At 41.0% G+C, this 16,413-nt stretch overlaps 1 protein-coding gene across 2 annotated transcripts in view; it reads left to right on the top strand.

Annotated features, from left to right (window-relative positions):
- kitlga (kit ligand a) overlaps positions 1–16,413 on the top strand; it is a 155,062-nt gene that overhangs the window by 89,938 nt on the left and 48,711 nt on the right. For both annotated transcript variants that reach the window (XM_060839255.1, XM_060839256.1), the window contains exons 4-5: positions 1,123–1,281; positions 1,582–1,744. In XM_060839255.1, coding sequence (XP_060695238.1) covers positions 1,123–1,281; positions 1,582–1,744 — 322 coding nt within the window. The remainder of the gene's footprint in view (positions 1–1,122; positions 1,282–1,581; positions 1,745–16,413) is intronic.

Genomic DNA, 16,413 nt, shown 5'->3' on the forward strand with positions numbered 1-16,413 from the left:
AGCCTTTCATCTGTTAGAATACATGGATCGTTTCACTTTTTTCGTGTAAATCACAAAACCTGTTTTTTAAAACGTTGCATTCTCGGGTTAGCTTTTTGCTGAAAAATGTGGTGCTGGAAAAAACACAGCAGGCCATACATCATCCGAGGAGCAGGAGAATCGATGTTTTGGGCATAAGCCATTCTTCAGGAATCACTCCTGAAGAAGGGCTTATGCCCGAAACTTTGATTCTCCTGCTCCTCAGATGCTGCCTGGCCTGCTGTGTTTTTTCCAGCACCACATTTTTCAACTCTGGTCTCCAGCATCTGCAGTCCTCACTTTTCTCCTGCTCGGGTTAGCTGTTAACAGTGGTGATAGCTAGACAATATGTTGAAGGTGTTGGCCCCCTGTGTTCTCTGTCTATGCCATGATGTTGAGATTGATTCATAATGGCATAGACAGAGAACACAGGGGGCCAACACCTTTGCCATATTGTCTAGCTATCACCATTGTTAACAGCTAACCCGAGAATGCAACTTTTTAAAAATAAGGTTTTGTGATTTACACATGAAAGAAGTGGAACTATTACTGTATTCTAACAAATGAAAGGCTTAACAGACAATCAGTTTTTCAATGTATAATTTCAGTTACATCACACTGTAAATTTTTGCTATACATTCTGTGTTAGGATTGAGCCCTCCACTATCACCTGATGAAGGAGCGTCGCTCCGAAAGCTAGTGTGCTTCCAATTAAACCTGTTGGACTATAACCTGTTGTTGTGTGACTTTTAACTTTGTATACCCCAGTCCAACACCGGCATCTCCAAATCAGAATTATTTACAGCATTCTAGCTATGTTTGTTCTGTGCTTTGTATATTATTAGAATAATTTTCCTATTTTTATACTCCTCTCCCTTTGAAACAAAGGCCAACATTCTTTTGCTTTATCTATTACCCACTGAGCTCAGATGTTAGCTTGTTCGCAGGTAGATTTTCTCAACGTTCCATTTTGGGTGAAAAACATGTCTCCTTCATTAAACTCTGAAATCCAGTGTAATCTGATAGCTGTCCCCCTAACACCAATACATTTGGATTCATCATTCTGAACATTGAGTAATTTCTGAATTCTCTCTCACTGTGCAGACTGATACATGTTGGCTGCATTTAACAGTGCCTGAAATGTCATTCAGCTTGGATGTACTTCTCGAAAAGTTTGCCAAGAATTCGTCAAATTATTTAATTATCGAAAATCTGCACCGGATTCTGGATGGTATCCACAACTGCCTATCCGACGAAAGGAAGGTACAGTCTTTATTTGCATGTTTAATCTGACAATGTCTTCCACTGTCTGTCTGCAATTGAGCAGTCAGAGTGCATGGGGGCAGTTGCTACAGGCTTCAGTTTCTGCTTTATGAAGTTCCTTTCAGAACTTCTAAATAGTTTTGCATATATTTGGGGATAATGGAGTTGAGCTCTGATGGCAGAGCTGAGTAAAAGGGAAAAGTGGTTCAGTACAGACCTTCTAGTTAATGTTCCATGCACTGAAAGCATACTTCAAAAAGCTGGATTCAGTGTTTAACTTTATTTCACATTTCTATTCAGGACTATCACGAAGAATCTGAGTTCAGTTGTGAAAAGTCCAATCTGGAGCCTAAGCAATACTTCAGTTACTTCAGTGAAATCATTACTGCTTTCCAATTAGCAGAGGATACCAATCCATGTGATGCAGAGGCTATCTGCAGGCCGATAGAGCCACCAGACGCAGGTAGAATTTTTTGATGTTCCATAAATGTAGTTGACTTTCTTTAAGCATTCATGTGAGATTTAATGCAAGATGCTGATGCAAGGAAACCTCAACAAGGATTGAATTTTTCACTTAAGTGTTACAGTTCATTCTTCTTTCCGGTAAGGCATGTATATGCTGTGCCTCAAGAAGGATATCATGGCTTTAGAGGAGTGCAGGTTGGTCAGACTGTTGCTTGTTAGCTTGTATAGACTGGAGTTGTGTTTCCGTGAGTATTGGTGATGTTATCATGGTGTTTAACGGAATAAATTTGCATTTGCTTCACACCATTCACATTCTCATAATGTCCCAATGTACTTTGCAACTCATAAGTACCTTGTATTAAGCTTCGGGGTGTATTGGCTATAAAGTGATTCTGGGCCAACTTGGATTGGTTTTGCCACGTGCCAGAGGCTGAGGGGCGACCTGATAGACGTATACAAATAATTTGAAGGTGAGGACTGCAGATGCTGGAGATCAGAGTTGAGATCTGATGGAAAGGCGCAGCAGGTGAGGCCGTATCCGAGGTGCAGGCGAATCAACGTTTCGGGCATAAGCCTTTCATCAGGAATGAGGCCCGTAGCTGAAAAGCTTCAGGGCAGCGGAGATGACCTGTGGTCTGCAGTGAGAGAGGGATTCACTAAAATCCTTGTAGAGAGAGGAGGAGAACTTTTTCAAGGTAGGCATCCTTGGAAGAGGCTTCGCAGTACGATTATAGTCAATGAGGAGAAAGTGTGGACTGCAAATGCTCAAAATCAGAGTCGAGAGTCTGGTGGTGGAAAAGCACAGCCAGGCAGGCAGCATCTGAGGAGCAGGCGAATCAACGTTTCAGGCATAAGCCCTTCACCAGGAATGAGGCTCGTCGATTCTCCTGCTCCTCGGATGCTGCCTGACCTGTTGTGCTTTTCCAGCACCACACTCTCGATTTGTACAAAATTATAACAGGTATAGATAGAGTCAATAATCAGTGTTTTTCTCAGGGTGGAACTATCAAATACAAGAGGGAAAAGGTTTAAAGTGAGAGGAGAAAAATTAAAGATGTATGAGACAAGTGTTTTACACAGAGGATGAGAGGAATGTGCTGCCAAAGGAACTGAAGGAAGCAGAAACATTAGCAAAATGTAAGAGGCATTTAGACAAATGCATGGATAGGCAGGGAGTAGAGGAATACAGTGCAAGTTGGTGGGACTATCTTAGAATTGCCTCATAGCTGGCACAGATATGGTGGGTTTGAAGGGCTTCTTTCTGTGCTGTACTGTTCTATGTATGTATTACTCAAATGACAGCACTTTAGAACAATTCGCCAGCGTCAGACTGGATATTACGTCTCTGAAAGAAGATTTGAATTAATATTTGCCTACGGTGCCAAGAATACTACATATTCAGCCATCACTGACACTTAATAATCACAGAATTTGATAGGGTTGATAGATTTAAACTATTTTGTCTGGTTTGGGCAGGACATTGAAAAGAGTTTTGCTATAATTCTAAGTGCACAGTTTGAAGATGATGTCAGGAAGCAGCTCTCCCCAAAGGAACTATTGAGTCCATTAGGACTTAGAGAATCCAAAACAGGTTAATGAATTAAAGATACACATCATCAGAATAACAATTGCTATTTGCAATTACATAGTGGTGTAACATGTGGTCCCAAGGATCATAGGAGTATTAACAAACAAAATTTGACACCAAGCCAATAAGAAGCCACTAATGTAAGTGGTGAAAAGCTTAGTTAGCAAGTAGGTTTTACACTTCGTATTGTCAGGAGGAAAGAGTAGCTGAAAACTTTATAGAGAGAATTCCGAGTATCGGGACCTGAGGGCATAGATGCTCAGAAGGTCAGAACTGGAGGAGCACGGAGATCTTGGAAGGGGTTGTGGGGCTGGAAGTTTAGTGAGGCCATGGAATCATTTGAAAAGAAGGAAGTTCATTTTACTGTTGAGATGTTGCCTAACCAGGTGCCAATGTAGGTCACCAGATGCAGGTAGGCTTGGGTGTGTGTTAGTCTGCAGACCCAGGTTTTAAAAAAGCCAACCAAGAATATGTTGGAATAGCTAAGTCTGGAATTAACAAAGTAATGGCTCTGGAATAAGCAGCAGTTGTGCTGAGGCAGGAACGGAGTTGGATCTTATCACAGAGGAGGAAAGAGGGATCGTAATGTTAGAGCAGATATGCACTGGGAATGATCTAACTGAATGGCAGAACAAGCCAATTCCCTTCCCTTTGCTACCAGACAGTCAGGTAATGAGAGCTAACCAAAGGTGCAGTTACAATGCAGATGTCCTGTTGATGTAAAGGGAGTCTGAAACCACTTCACTCTTGTCCTAATTAGCCAGCATTTTCAAATAGATAGATAGGCAATCCCACCAGAACTGTAGTAGTGGCTTACACCATGAGATCAAATCCTCAGCATATCACCCAGTCAGAAAGTTGGCACTAAACCTATAATGGAAACAGGTTATCCATTCTCATTCAATGAAAATGTACATTTAGTAGTTTCTGTAGCAAGAAGCTTGTCTCCAGAGTAAACTTTATATTGAAAGGTAAGGAGAGGTGGTGCAATTGATGAAAATGTCTCTGGGATGGTGATACAGAGCTTTAGGTTAATGCTTTGAGGATGTCCTTTCAGATTCCTCTATAGTAGGTGATGAAATTTGAATTCAGCGGAAATGGGAATTAACTCATAGTCTAAGGGTAGCCATATACTCACTGTTAATTGTTATAAATGCTCATCTGGTTCATTAATGTCCTTTAGGGATGGAAATTCATTGTCCTGGCCTGGCCTCAAGGTGAATTCAGACCCAACAGCAATGTGGTTGACTGTTAACTGCTGCCTGGTCAATACGTGGTTGCCCAGCCAGTGACACCCATATCCCACGAGTTAATCTTCTTTAAAAATGTGTCCATTTTTTGTGTATATTCAGCGGAGTCTTATTAATTCTCAAAAAAAGGAAAGATGTGTTGATCAAGTTGATGTGAAGCTCTCAATTTAAAAATGTTCCATGTTGAAAATTTGCATTTGGATTTGGCAGCCTTGACAACTTATTTCATAAACTTCCTGAACCGCTTTGGATTCAGAAATGCAGCTATAATCGTTTTACTGACATGGTACTCATTAAGAAATTACATAATGTAAAAGGATAATCACTCCAAACATGCTTCATAGTAACCTTAATCGTTGGTTGCAATTAGCACTTGATTCTGATCTTTGGATTAATGCCCAAATGAAACGCCCATTAAATGCTGCTTTTAAAAGCTGCTTATGTTGGTGTTTGGTGTTTAAAACATTAAAAGGATTCTATAGGGCGAATGCAGAGAAACGATTTTTCTCCTGATGGGGGGAATCAAAAAATGGAAGGACTGAAGCTTAAAATTAGAGCTGGACCACTCGGGGGGTCTTCCTGCATACATCATTGGAAACTGGAAACCTTTGAGATTTTCAGCCTCCGTATGCTGTGGATGCTGGAGTTGATTTGGAACTTTCAAGGTTGAGATCAATCAATTTTTGATGGGTAGGAGATGGGGGTGAGGGGAGATTGACCAGAATCTAATTGAATAGTGGCAAAGGCTGGTGCTGGGTAATATATCCCCCCTGCCCTGTTCTAATAAAAGGCCCAGAGTTGATTCAAAGATGGTGATGCAATTCGCTCCACAGGCTCAAATGGTATATTAGTGTAAAGCATTGGTTTTAATTCATAAAGAAATCATCCTCACTTCTTTGTTAATTTGTGTGACACAGGCCAAGTCTTTTCATTTTCTCTTGAAATTTTTTAAAAAAGAATAAGTTTTGACAATGACAGATCTTCAGCTGATAGGTATGTGATAAGAGAAGTGAAACTTGTTAATGGAAACCTGACATCTACACGTTCATGGAATGGAATGTACAAGGCCTAACAACTGAGGAAGGACAATGACATTAAATCATGCATAAAGCATTCAGAGACATTGAACTAAAGGGTACTATGCTCCTCTGTAACAGAAACACTCTGCTCTGCATGTCCTCAGGATGTCCCACAAAGCTTTGTAATCGAAGAATTCCTTTCGGGAATGGCATCACTGTTTTATTCGGAAAAGCAGCCAATTCACTCATAATGTGGTAGTGTGTTGAATGGTTAATTAATATTCATTGTTGACATTGAGCAGCTAGGGCACTGTGAGAAGGCTTCTTTCTTTGGAATTGTGGCCCTGGGACGTTTGTACACTCACCGTAACAGGGAGGCAAAGCCTTAGCCTGATAGCTCTCCGAGCAGAGTGGCACTGTAGGTTATGAAGCATTTCCTCTGACTTGCACTGTTGGCTTTGATTTTGTGCTCAAACCTCATTGTGGATCTAGTGTAGGCAAGAGTGCAATCAAGTGGATAAAGCTTTACTTAATGATGCTAATAATAAGGATACAGGATCATTTTGTAGTCAGCCACTTCCAAAGATTGTTTGCCAGAAAGCCACAAGCCTAAAATTTGGTCTTTTTTTAAATAAATAAATATACAAACTTGTAAATGTTTACGTGATTATGTACAGATGAAAACAATGAAGGACGAAGCCAACTGTTACCTGCTTGGCTGATGCTATTTAAGCTGTTATTCAATATAGGGAGAGAGCATTTGTAAAACTCGATTACATATGGGGAACTTCATTTATTGAACTTCTTTTCTACCAACAATAACTTGCATTTATCATTGACCTTTAATGTAGTAAAGCAACTCAAAGCACTTCATGCAAAATTTGATGGAAAGGAGATAAATGAGGATAGTAACTCAAAACCTGGTGAATGAAAGAAGTGGTTTTTAAGGAGCATCTTACAGGATGGGAAGATACAGGATGGGAAATGTTGTCCAGAACTTAGAGACATTTCAGGAGAGGAGTGAATAGTTATAGGACTGGAGAATGTTCTAGAGATGGGGAGGGATGAGGGTACAGAGATGATTTGAAGACAAGGAATAAATGTTGAAGCTATTTTCATAGATTGTCAATAGAGTGAATTAGAGTTTTCATATTGTATGCTCATGGTTATAATTTTAAGCATGTAACAATGTCTTGGCAAACTTAAAGCTTCTAATAACTGCCTATATTCTCATGCTTGCTTTTCTGATTCTGTTTCCATTCCGTGTTTATAACTGTACTGTCTGGTCTGCCAATGGAAGACACAGCCATAATGGAATCACCGATGGAAGCTGGGGATGCGCAAGAAGTCCAAGTTTATGAGTTAATGGGAGCATTATAGGGATGAAGGAGGCAAGAGACAAATCAAGGGGTTAGGCCATTGGGGAATCCAGAAAACAGGGATAGAATTTTAAAATGAAGCATTACTGGACAGGGGCCAGTATGTGCTGTCGTATTAGTGAGCATTAGTCCACAGTATCTCAACTGAAGAGTCCTGTGGGAAAGCAATTTGTGAAAGGACAGATGCTGCATGGTTTTGTCCTTCTTGTGAAAATTCCTTTTGGAAGGAGAATCTATTTCTGTCTGTAGTATGTCAAACTGGAAGCAACCATAGAGTTTTTGGATGTCTAATTGGACTCTTGCGAGTTAGATAATTATTCCAGATGTTAATCCAAATGGGGATAATTGTCAACTAGTAAACAACTGTTTTAGTCTAATCCAGGACAGGCTCGAGATATTTCCATGGAAACAGTCATGTTAACCTGGAAGGCCATGTGGCTGCTTATTTCACCACCCTCTTGGATAGCTGAGAGATATACCACTGGGATGGTTCAGTGCTTCAGCCAGTTTGTCCTTCTTAGATGGGGTGGAAACAGGAAGTCCACCCCTTCTCCATTAAAATCTCCAGCTGAACATTATGGAGGTGATTGTAATTGTAAAAGGAAATAGATTAGAAATTTTACACTTCATACTGTTTCTGTCAACTTTTTCCAATATTAATCACATATGTCTGTGTGTGCATCATATTTACCAGCTATGGCTCAGATGGTAGCAGTCTTGCCTTTGAAAGTGGAGATTGTGGGTTTAAATCTTGCTCTTGAGAGTCAGTCCATGACCCAGGCTGAAATTCCAATTGATGCCTTGCCAATGAGATGTTAAAGTTGTGCCCTCATGGATAGAAGAGTTCCCATGGCAACACTCTAAAGGGAAGCAAAGGTGTTTTCCAGTGTTGCCCCAGCTAATATTGATTCCCTCAGACACATTTCTAAGGCAGATTATCTGATCATTAGCTTCATTGTGTATGGTTTCGATCTCCTTACTTAAGGAAGAGCCCTGTTATGGTGCAGTGGCAGTGTCCTTGCCCCTAAACTGAGAGGCTCATATTCAAGTCATGTGTAATAACATCTCTGAACAGGTTGATAAGAAAAACGGGTTAAGGAAGGATGTAAATGCATTGGAAACTGTTCAGAGGAGATTTACTCAATGGATACCAGGAATTATTGGATTGTCTGCAAGGAAAGCCAGGCTGGACTTGTTTTTATGGATGTTCAGAGGAAAGAAGTGATTTGGTAGACATGCATAAGACCCAGAATGATGACCAGATGGATGTGGAAAGGATGTTTCCTCTTGTGGGTGAGCCTAGAACTAAGGGGCAGTGTGGTTTCCCTTTTAGACAGAGATAAAGGGTTTATTGTCTCTCAAAGAGGATTGTACAATTCTTTGTCTCTCTGCTCAGAAGAGGGTGGAGACAAGGTCATTGAATATATAGTCAGTTGTGCTATAGCGCACTTTTCTCCAACATGAATTGGCTATAACGTGATTGAAGAATTTAGACCATTATTTGCAGAATGTGAACTTTACTTACCTGTATTGGCTGTAATGTGATCCCAGTCCCATTGGTTAAATGGTGCTGCTATTATGCCATTTACTTATAATGCGGAATCGCACAGGAACGGAACGATAGTGTTGTATCAGAACCAACGTCGTTAAAGTAGTTTAACGACGTTGGTTCTGATTTCTGTAGACAAGAGAATCAAAGATTATTAGGGAAAGGAAGGAATGTGGAATTCCGAATGTAACCAGATCAGAAATGCTCTTATTGAAGGGCAGAATAGCTTGAAGAGTTGAATAGTCTGCTTCTGTTCCTAATTTTTATATTTTTATGAAACTGTGTTGAAATAGTCTTATTATAAGAGCCATATGTGCAAGACATTTAATGTCTTATTAGGCTTTATCTTCAATAGAATTCAGAAGCGCACAGCTAAATAAAGATATAAAATTCTCTCAGAATTAGAAGAGCAAACATTTTGCTTTGTCCAGCTTTTCAAATGATGCACAGATGTGATTAGGGAAATTCCATTTCAGCAAGCAAATGTGTTGCTGGTCAAAGCACAGCAGGTTAGGCAGCATCTCAGGAATAGAGAATTCGACGTTTCGAGCATAAGCCCTTCATCAGGAATATTCCTGATGAAGGGCTTATGCTCGAAACGTCGAATTCTCTATTCCTGAGATGCTGCCTAACCTGCTGTGCTTTGACCAGCAACACATTTGCAGCTGTGATCTCCAGCATCTGCAGACCTCATTTTTTACTCGAAAATTCCACTTCAATCAAGGATCACACAACTGAACTGAAAGTAAAATACTGCAGATTCTGGAGATCTGAAATCCAAACAGGAAGTGCTGGAGAAATGCAATAGGTATGCCATATAGAAGCAAAAGAACTGTCAATGTTGTAAATCAGGAACAAAAACACAAATTGCTGAAAACGCTCAGCAGGTCTGGCAGCATCTTTGTAGAGAAATCAGAGTCAATGTTTCAGGTTGAGTGACCCTTCCTCAGCATGCCTGAGTTCTGAGGAAGGGTCACTCAACGGAAGGACGTTAACTCTGATTTCTCTCCACGAATGCTGCCAGACCTGCTGAGCTTTTCCAGCAATTTGTGTTTTAGGGCTGTCAATATCTCTGGAGACAGAAACAAAATTAGCGTTAGTCCATGTTTCTCTCTCTGCAGATGCTGACATACCTGCTGAGTTTCTCCTGTACTTTCTGCGTTAACACAAAGAGTTTCCCCTGAAAATAGCCTCTGCTTAATAGTACATAAAAATTCTCCTTAATAATGAGTTGGAGTCATGACCAACAGTAGTTACTGTTGTTTGTTGCTGTCTGCTACAGAAGTGATGGAGACCAAATCAGCTTCTTTTACTCTTGATTTTTTTGTTGTGAAAGAGCTTTATTGATTTATTGAGTGACACAAATTTTAACAACTTAATAGTATAAAGATGAAATTCTGAAATGGACTCATAAACTGCTGGAAATGTTCAGGAGCACCCACGGATATAGAAACAAAATTAACATTTCAGTTGGTGACCCTACATCAGAATCTGGTTGAAAATGCGTTGCTGGTTAAAGCACAGCAGGTCAGGCAGCATCCAAGGAATAAGCAACGCATTTTCAACTGCTTGGATGCTGCCTGACCTGCTGTGCTTTAACCAGCAACGCATTTTCAACTGTGATCTCCAGCATCTGCAGACCTCATTTTTTACCCCTACATCAGAATCTACTGACCATTGTTCCATAGATTAGCAAGTAAGCTGCTCCTGATTCCAGCAATTACATTCACTTCTTCATGTCTCTTGAATTTTCTTTCTTGTTCTTCCAATCTTAGTAATAAATCTGTATTACTAAGATAGGCTTGTGCCTCCCTATCTTAGTAACATGGACCAATGCTACACTCCTCCAAGAGCTCTGTGCTCCTCCAAATCTGGTCCTTTGAGCGACCTTTGGGGTTGAACCTCTGAAACATTGGCAGCTGTGCCTTCAGCTACTGAGGCCCTAAGTTCCTCAATACCTCTATTTCTGTCTGCTCTGTCACATGTAGACAAGGTGGTTAAGAAGGTATTTAGCAAGTTTACTTTTATTACTCAGACCTTTGCATAGAAATTGGGACGTCATGTTGAAGTTGTACAGGACATTGGCGTTCTGGGGTACTGTGTCCAGTTCTGGTCACTTTGTTATATTATTAAGCTGGAGAGGGTTCAGAAAAAAATTACCAGGATGTTGCCAGGAATGGAGGGTTTAAGTTATAAGGAAAGGATGGATAGGCTGGGACTTTTTTCACTGGAGCAGAAGAGTTTGAGGGATCACCTTATAGAGATTTATAAGATCATGAGAGGCATAGATAAGGTGAATGGCAGGCATTTTTTTCTTTAGGGTGGGAGATTTCAAGACTAGGGAACATAGTTTTAAGGCAAGAGGACATAAATGTTAAGAAGACATGATGGGCAACTTCTTTACACAAAGGGTGGTTTATGTGTGGAATGAACTGCCAGGTAATAGTGAATACAGTTACAACGTTTAAAAGACATTTGGATAAGTACACAAATAAGAAATGTTTTGAGGAATATGGGCCAAGCGCAGGCAAGTGGGAATGGTTTAGCTTTGGATGATGGCTGGCATGGACTGGTTGGATTGAGGGCTCTGTTTCCGTGCTGTATGACTTGTTGACTCTATGACTGTGACGCTGATTTTGGGAGACAGTAATTTAGAGAGAATGTCACTAGACTAGTAATCATGAAGTTGAGACTAACTAGTTTCAAATACCTCCTCTGCAACTCCTGAAATTTAAATAGAAGCAATTAATTTGGAATGCAAAGCTATTTTTGGTAATGATGACCAGGACAATTATCATTAATTGTTATAAAATCAGATCTGGTTACTTAATGTCTCTTGGGGAAGGAAAGCTGTGACCTTTACCTGGTTAAAACTATGTGTGACTCCAGATCCACAGCAATATGGTTCACTCTTGATTTGAGCAGCTTGCCAGGGTCATTTCAGTGATGGGCAATAAATGCTTGCACAGATGACATTGAGCGCATCCAATAATTGCCTTTTTAAAAATTCAGAGGACTTTAGGCATGGTCATTGTTGAACCCTTTAATGAACCTGGGCGGTCATTAGAAAGTGTTATTTTGTTGTTTTAAGATCTATGTACCTTTAGGAACTGGATATGCTAGTACACCAAGGACCAGGCTATAACCACACAACTAACTGTCATTTGTAGGCTGGCACAAGCAGACTTGGAGGAAGTTACATATGTAATTTTCTGTAACTACAGGTTGTAGTCTGAGCTGTTCAATAAACCTTTGAGGATTTTCAAATAAATTGAATCCATGCTACTTAATCTGCATTAGTTACAAGTAATATATGACCAGCTGTCTTGGTGACAATACATAATGGTGACAGCACATGACAACAAATGCCCTATGTTCTGTTAAGCCTGAATTGGCCTCATCAGCAATTTTCAGACTGGTGGAAAACAATCCTCCTCTGCAAATGGTAGCCAACAATAGTATAATAACATCATAATGTTGGGTTTGGGCTCTTGTGATGCAGTGATATTGTCCCGACCTCTGGGAGAGATTCAAATCCCACCTGTTTTGGACCGGTGTCATAACGTGCCTGAACTGGTTGATATTTTTTTAAAAATAATAACGTAGAAACCTCTAAATCCTGCTATCAATCTGGTGAAACTTAATAATTTTATTAGAGAAGGTGGTGAAACATTTTCCTTTGAAGTGGTTCGAATTAATTAATCAGAGATTTCCCTATGCAGTTGTACAATGAAAGATGTTTGGGATGGGATAGGCCTCTTCCCACTGAGTCGAATCTTGCATTCCTGGAGAGTGGAGGCCAGTGGCTGTATGGTTCTTGCTCCCTGGTGGGCCAAGGGCACAGACTACGGGGAGGATGAGCAAGCTGCCCACACCACCATTTAAGAAATTTAATTACCCTCAACAAGTCTTACTGTTGCTGAAGCAAACAATTTTTTATCCACTAACCACATCAAAGACAATGAGTCCTTTAGTAGCGTGCTTAAACGGTCAATGACAATGTGAACTCAGCATCGCTGATAGATAAATAGTTTTTGAACTTCTATAACTCAGTTCATCTCAGCTTCAGCCATGGGAAATGTCAATAATGAAATCTTTTGAAACTGTAGGAACAAATGGAAATACTTTCTCTAAGCCTCAGTAGATTGCCTGTCAATTAGTGCAGTTTCTTTTTACTGGCAGCTGCAACTGGTTTTGACATATTTAAACAGCAAGAGACATACCCCTGTATTGGCTGTGGTAATATAGAGAGACTTGGTCACTTAGTGATTGTAATGAGGACCATCGAATTTAAGTTCTTTGATTTGGGACAGTTAATCTGGTCCAATCAGGGAGCCCTGGCTGACAGATTAAAAAGGGGAATGACTGCAGGATGATGAGGGACGCTGAGTGCATCCTCCAGGAGGCCCCCTGCCTACACCCACATAGTAACACAGCAACATCACTGGAACAAAAGGCAGTGAAACCAAAGGAGGACTTAGATATAATTCTTCAAGGTAAAGTCATGAAAGGGTATTGGAACACAGCAGGAACAGGAGACTGAGCTGGATGGTCAGCTGTTTCCCATTGAATGGTGGAGCAGGATTGAAAGGCTGAATGGTTTCCTCCTGCTGCTATCTTCCAGGTATGTATTTAGTCATGGAGCCTGGATAGGAAGAAGTAGGCAGGGCAGGGATTCTCCAGGAGATTGCACTTCCACAATAGTTTTTCAGTGAGGGATGGTTTGATGGATTTTATTTAACATTTATCTTTAACACAAGGTTTGTAAATTTTGGCTTTAAAATGTTGTAAAAGTTTTTTGCATAGCAAATAGAATTAAAGAAAATGACGTAAAAAAAAATAAAAAGGGGAATGTTGCCCATCCCTCTTCCGCATGTCTGCCCTTCTTCTAGTTTGTCAGAGTCCGGGTATCCCTGGAGAAGGAGCACGCGGTGTCCACCAACACCCTGGAGTTGTTCAGGGAGAGGTGGGTGCCGCAGGGAGTGGAGTGCATCATTTCCCCCTCCAACTCTATTTTAATTTAGTCCCTGCCCTCCCCTTCACTGTTTGTTCACACAGCATTGCCCTTTGATGTGAAGGGCACTGCTTGTCACTGGCCACCCAGGTGTTTTCCTATCTTCCTGGTGGTCGAAATTGAAATAAAGATTTTTACACTTTGTGTCTCTCACTGTGTCTCACACCTGCACACACACACACACTATGGGTGCTGGTGGGGGGGAGAAAAAAAGAACAGGAGTGTCAGACGTCCTGGTTATTGAGAAAAAAAAGGGAATGTTACCCATCTCTCTTCCGCATGTCTGCCCCTCTTCTGCAGTTTGTCAGAGCCCGGGTAACCCTGGAGAAGGAGCACGCAGTGTCCACCAACACCCTTGAGATTTTCAGGGAAAGGGGGGCACCGCAGAGAGTGGAGTGTATTATTTCCCCCTCCAACTCGATTTTGATTTAATCCCTGCCCTCCCTTTTACTGTTTGGCCACACAGCATTGCCCTTTGAGGTGAAGGGCACTGCTTGTCACTGACCACTCAGATGTTTCCTTTCTCCCTGTTGTTGGATATAAATAAAGATTACACAATTTTTTTTTAGATTAGATTCCCTACAGTGTGGAAACAGGCCCTTCGGCCCACACCGACCCTCCGAAGAGTAACCTACCCAGTCCCATTTCCCTCTGACTAATGCACCTAACACTATGGGCAATCTAGCATGGCCAATTCACCTGACCTGCATGAGGAAATCCACAGAGACACAGGGCGAATGTGCAAACTCCACACAGACAGTTGCCTGAGGTCAGAATCGAATCTGGGACCCTGCTGCTGTGAGGCAGCAGTGCTAACCACTGAGCCACCATGCCACCCTGTTGTTTTTCATTGTGTCCGACACCTGCACACACGCGACATGGGTGCTGGGAAAAGTAAGCACTACTGATGTCAGGCAATAATGTGGGGGACGGTGGTGGGGGGGGGTGGGGGGGAAGAAAAAAAAAGAACAGGAGTGTCAGAAGAACAAAAAAATGGGAAAATAAAATAAAAAGGGGAATGCCAGAGATATTGGCACTCTGATAGCTGACTCAGAAGAGGCGGTAATAAAGTTAAGGACTATTTATGTGTAAATAAATGGTGACTTGGTGACAGGATTCTGGCCTCTGTAGAGTCATTTCAGTCTCCTCACCAAATGTAAGAGCATTTCAGGATATGTAAAAAAAATGGAAAATGAAACAAAAAAGAAGCTGGTGATTCCCATTCCAACTTTATCCTGATTTAGCCCCTCTCCCTCACCTTAAACAGTCTGCATTGCCCTTAACAGGCTTGGCACATAAATTAACCATTTGGAAAACTCTTGTGATTTACTGGTGATGGTTAATAGATTTTTAAAAAATCACAGGTCATTTGGTGATTGGACAAAAACAATTAGTTTTGCGTAGGAGCACTACTCGATACAAGAAGAGGAGAGCAGGAGATTTAAGAAACTACAGGTCATGACATTCAATGGATCTAATTCATCCCTGAAGAGCATTTAAACCTCCTCCATTAATTCCTGATTCCAACACTGCGGGAGCTAAGGTCCTTGGTATAACAACAATAATGTCTCGGCAAACTCAGCATTCATTTCAAATGGCCTCGATGACTTTAGGTTTCTTGTTTGAGTGATTCTACCTGAAATGGTGCAACCCTACCATTTTCACAAATCTCCAGCATCAGTCCTGCAAAAAACCCCAAATACCAGAGAATCTCCCTGAACTTTTGATCTCTTTCTTTATTTCTGCAGTTTTTTTTTTATTGATGTGGAGATGCCACTGGGGTGGACAAAGTTGAAAATCACACTACGCCAGGTTATAGTCCAGCAGGTTTATTTGGAAGCACTAGCTTTCTGAGCACTGCTCCTGCATCAGGTAGCTGATTTATTAATTCTGGGTTTTGTAACCAAGATGGTGCTAGACAATGTTAACTTTGTGCACTTTTCATTGTACTCCTGTATTCCTATACTTGAGTACGTGTGATAATAAAACAGAATTCTAATTCTAAACTCAGGTCCTAGCTGTTGTTTCTGTAAGTCTCAAGGGAGAGATATTTTGGTACCATTTGTATCAGGCAAACTCATCCAGTAAGGTGCCTTTCAACCTTTGTGCTGTGTGCTCAGCAATGTACGGAGCTTGGACTGTGGGAATAAACTCACAGGCTGGCCTTAGAACGGAAAAGGACATCCTTCAGCTTTGTTTGTTTACTAAACCAGAGGGGAAAAGGCAAAAAGATAAAGAGTTCAGTTTCAGACTAAAAGTAGCACAAGTCAAATACACACATTATCTGGAAGGAACTATGAGCAGAGAATCCAGGCTGATAATTACATTACGGTACTGTGGCAGTGTTGCTGTGTTCAAGGTGCTTGTTAAACTGAGCCTCTGTCTAGCTTGTCAGATGGATGCTAAGGATCCCATAGCACTATTTTGTGAAAGAGTCTCCATCAATGTTTATCCCTTAATTTATCCATATAAGACCCTGAGGGGTCTTTTTTAAAAAATTCATTAATGGGATGAGGGCATCACTGAGGTCAGCATTTATTGCCTAGAGGGCAGTTAAGAGTCAACTGCATTGCCGTGAGTCTGGAGTCACATGTAAGCCAGACCAGGGACAGCTCTCTTTCCCTAAAGGACATTATTGAACCAAATGGGTTTTTCTGACAATTGACTCATGGTCGTCATCAGATTCTTAATCCCGGATGTTTATTGAATTCAAATTCTACCATCTGCTGTGGCAGGAGTTGAACACAGTCCCCAGGACAACATCTGTGTTTCTGGATTAACAGTCCAGCTATAATGCCACTAGACAATTGCCTCCCCCTTGACAGAGTGGATATGGAAAGGATGTTTCCAGTTGTGGAGAGTCTAGAA

The sequence above is a fragment of the Hemiscyllium ocellatum genome, chromosome 19 (genome assembly GCF_020745735.1).
Source record: "Hemiscyllium ocellatum isolate sHemOce1 chromosome 19, sHemOce1.pat.X.cur, whole genome shotgun sequence".
NCBI lineage: Eukaryota > Metazoa > Chordata > Chondrichthyes > Orectolobiformes > Hemiscylliidae > Hemiscyllium > Hemiscyllium ocellatum.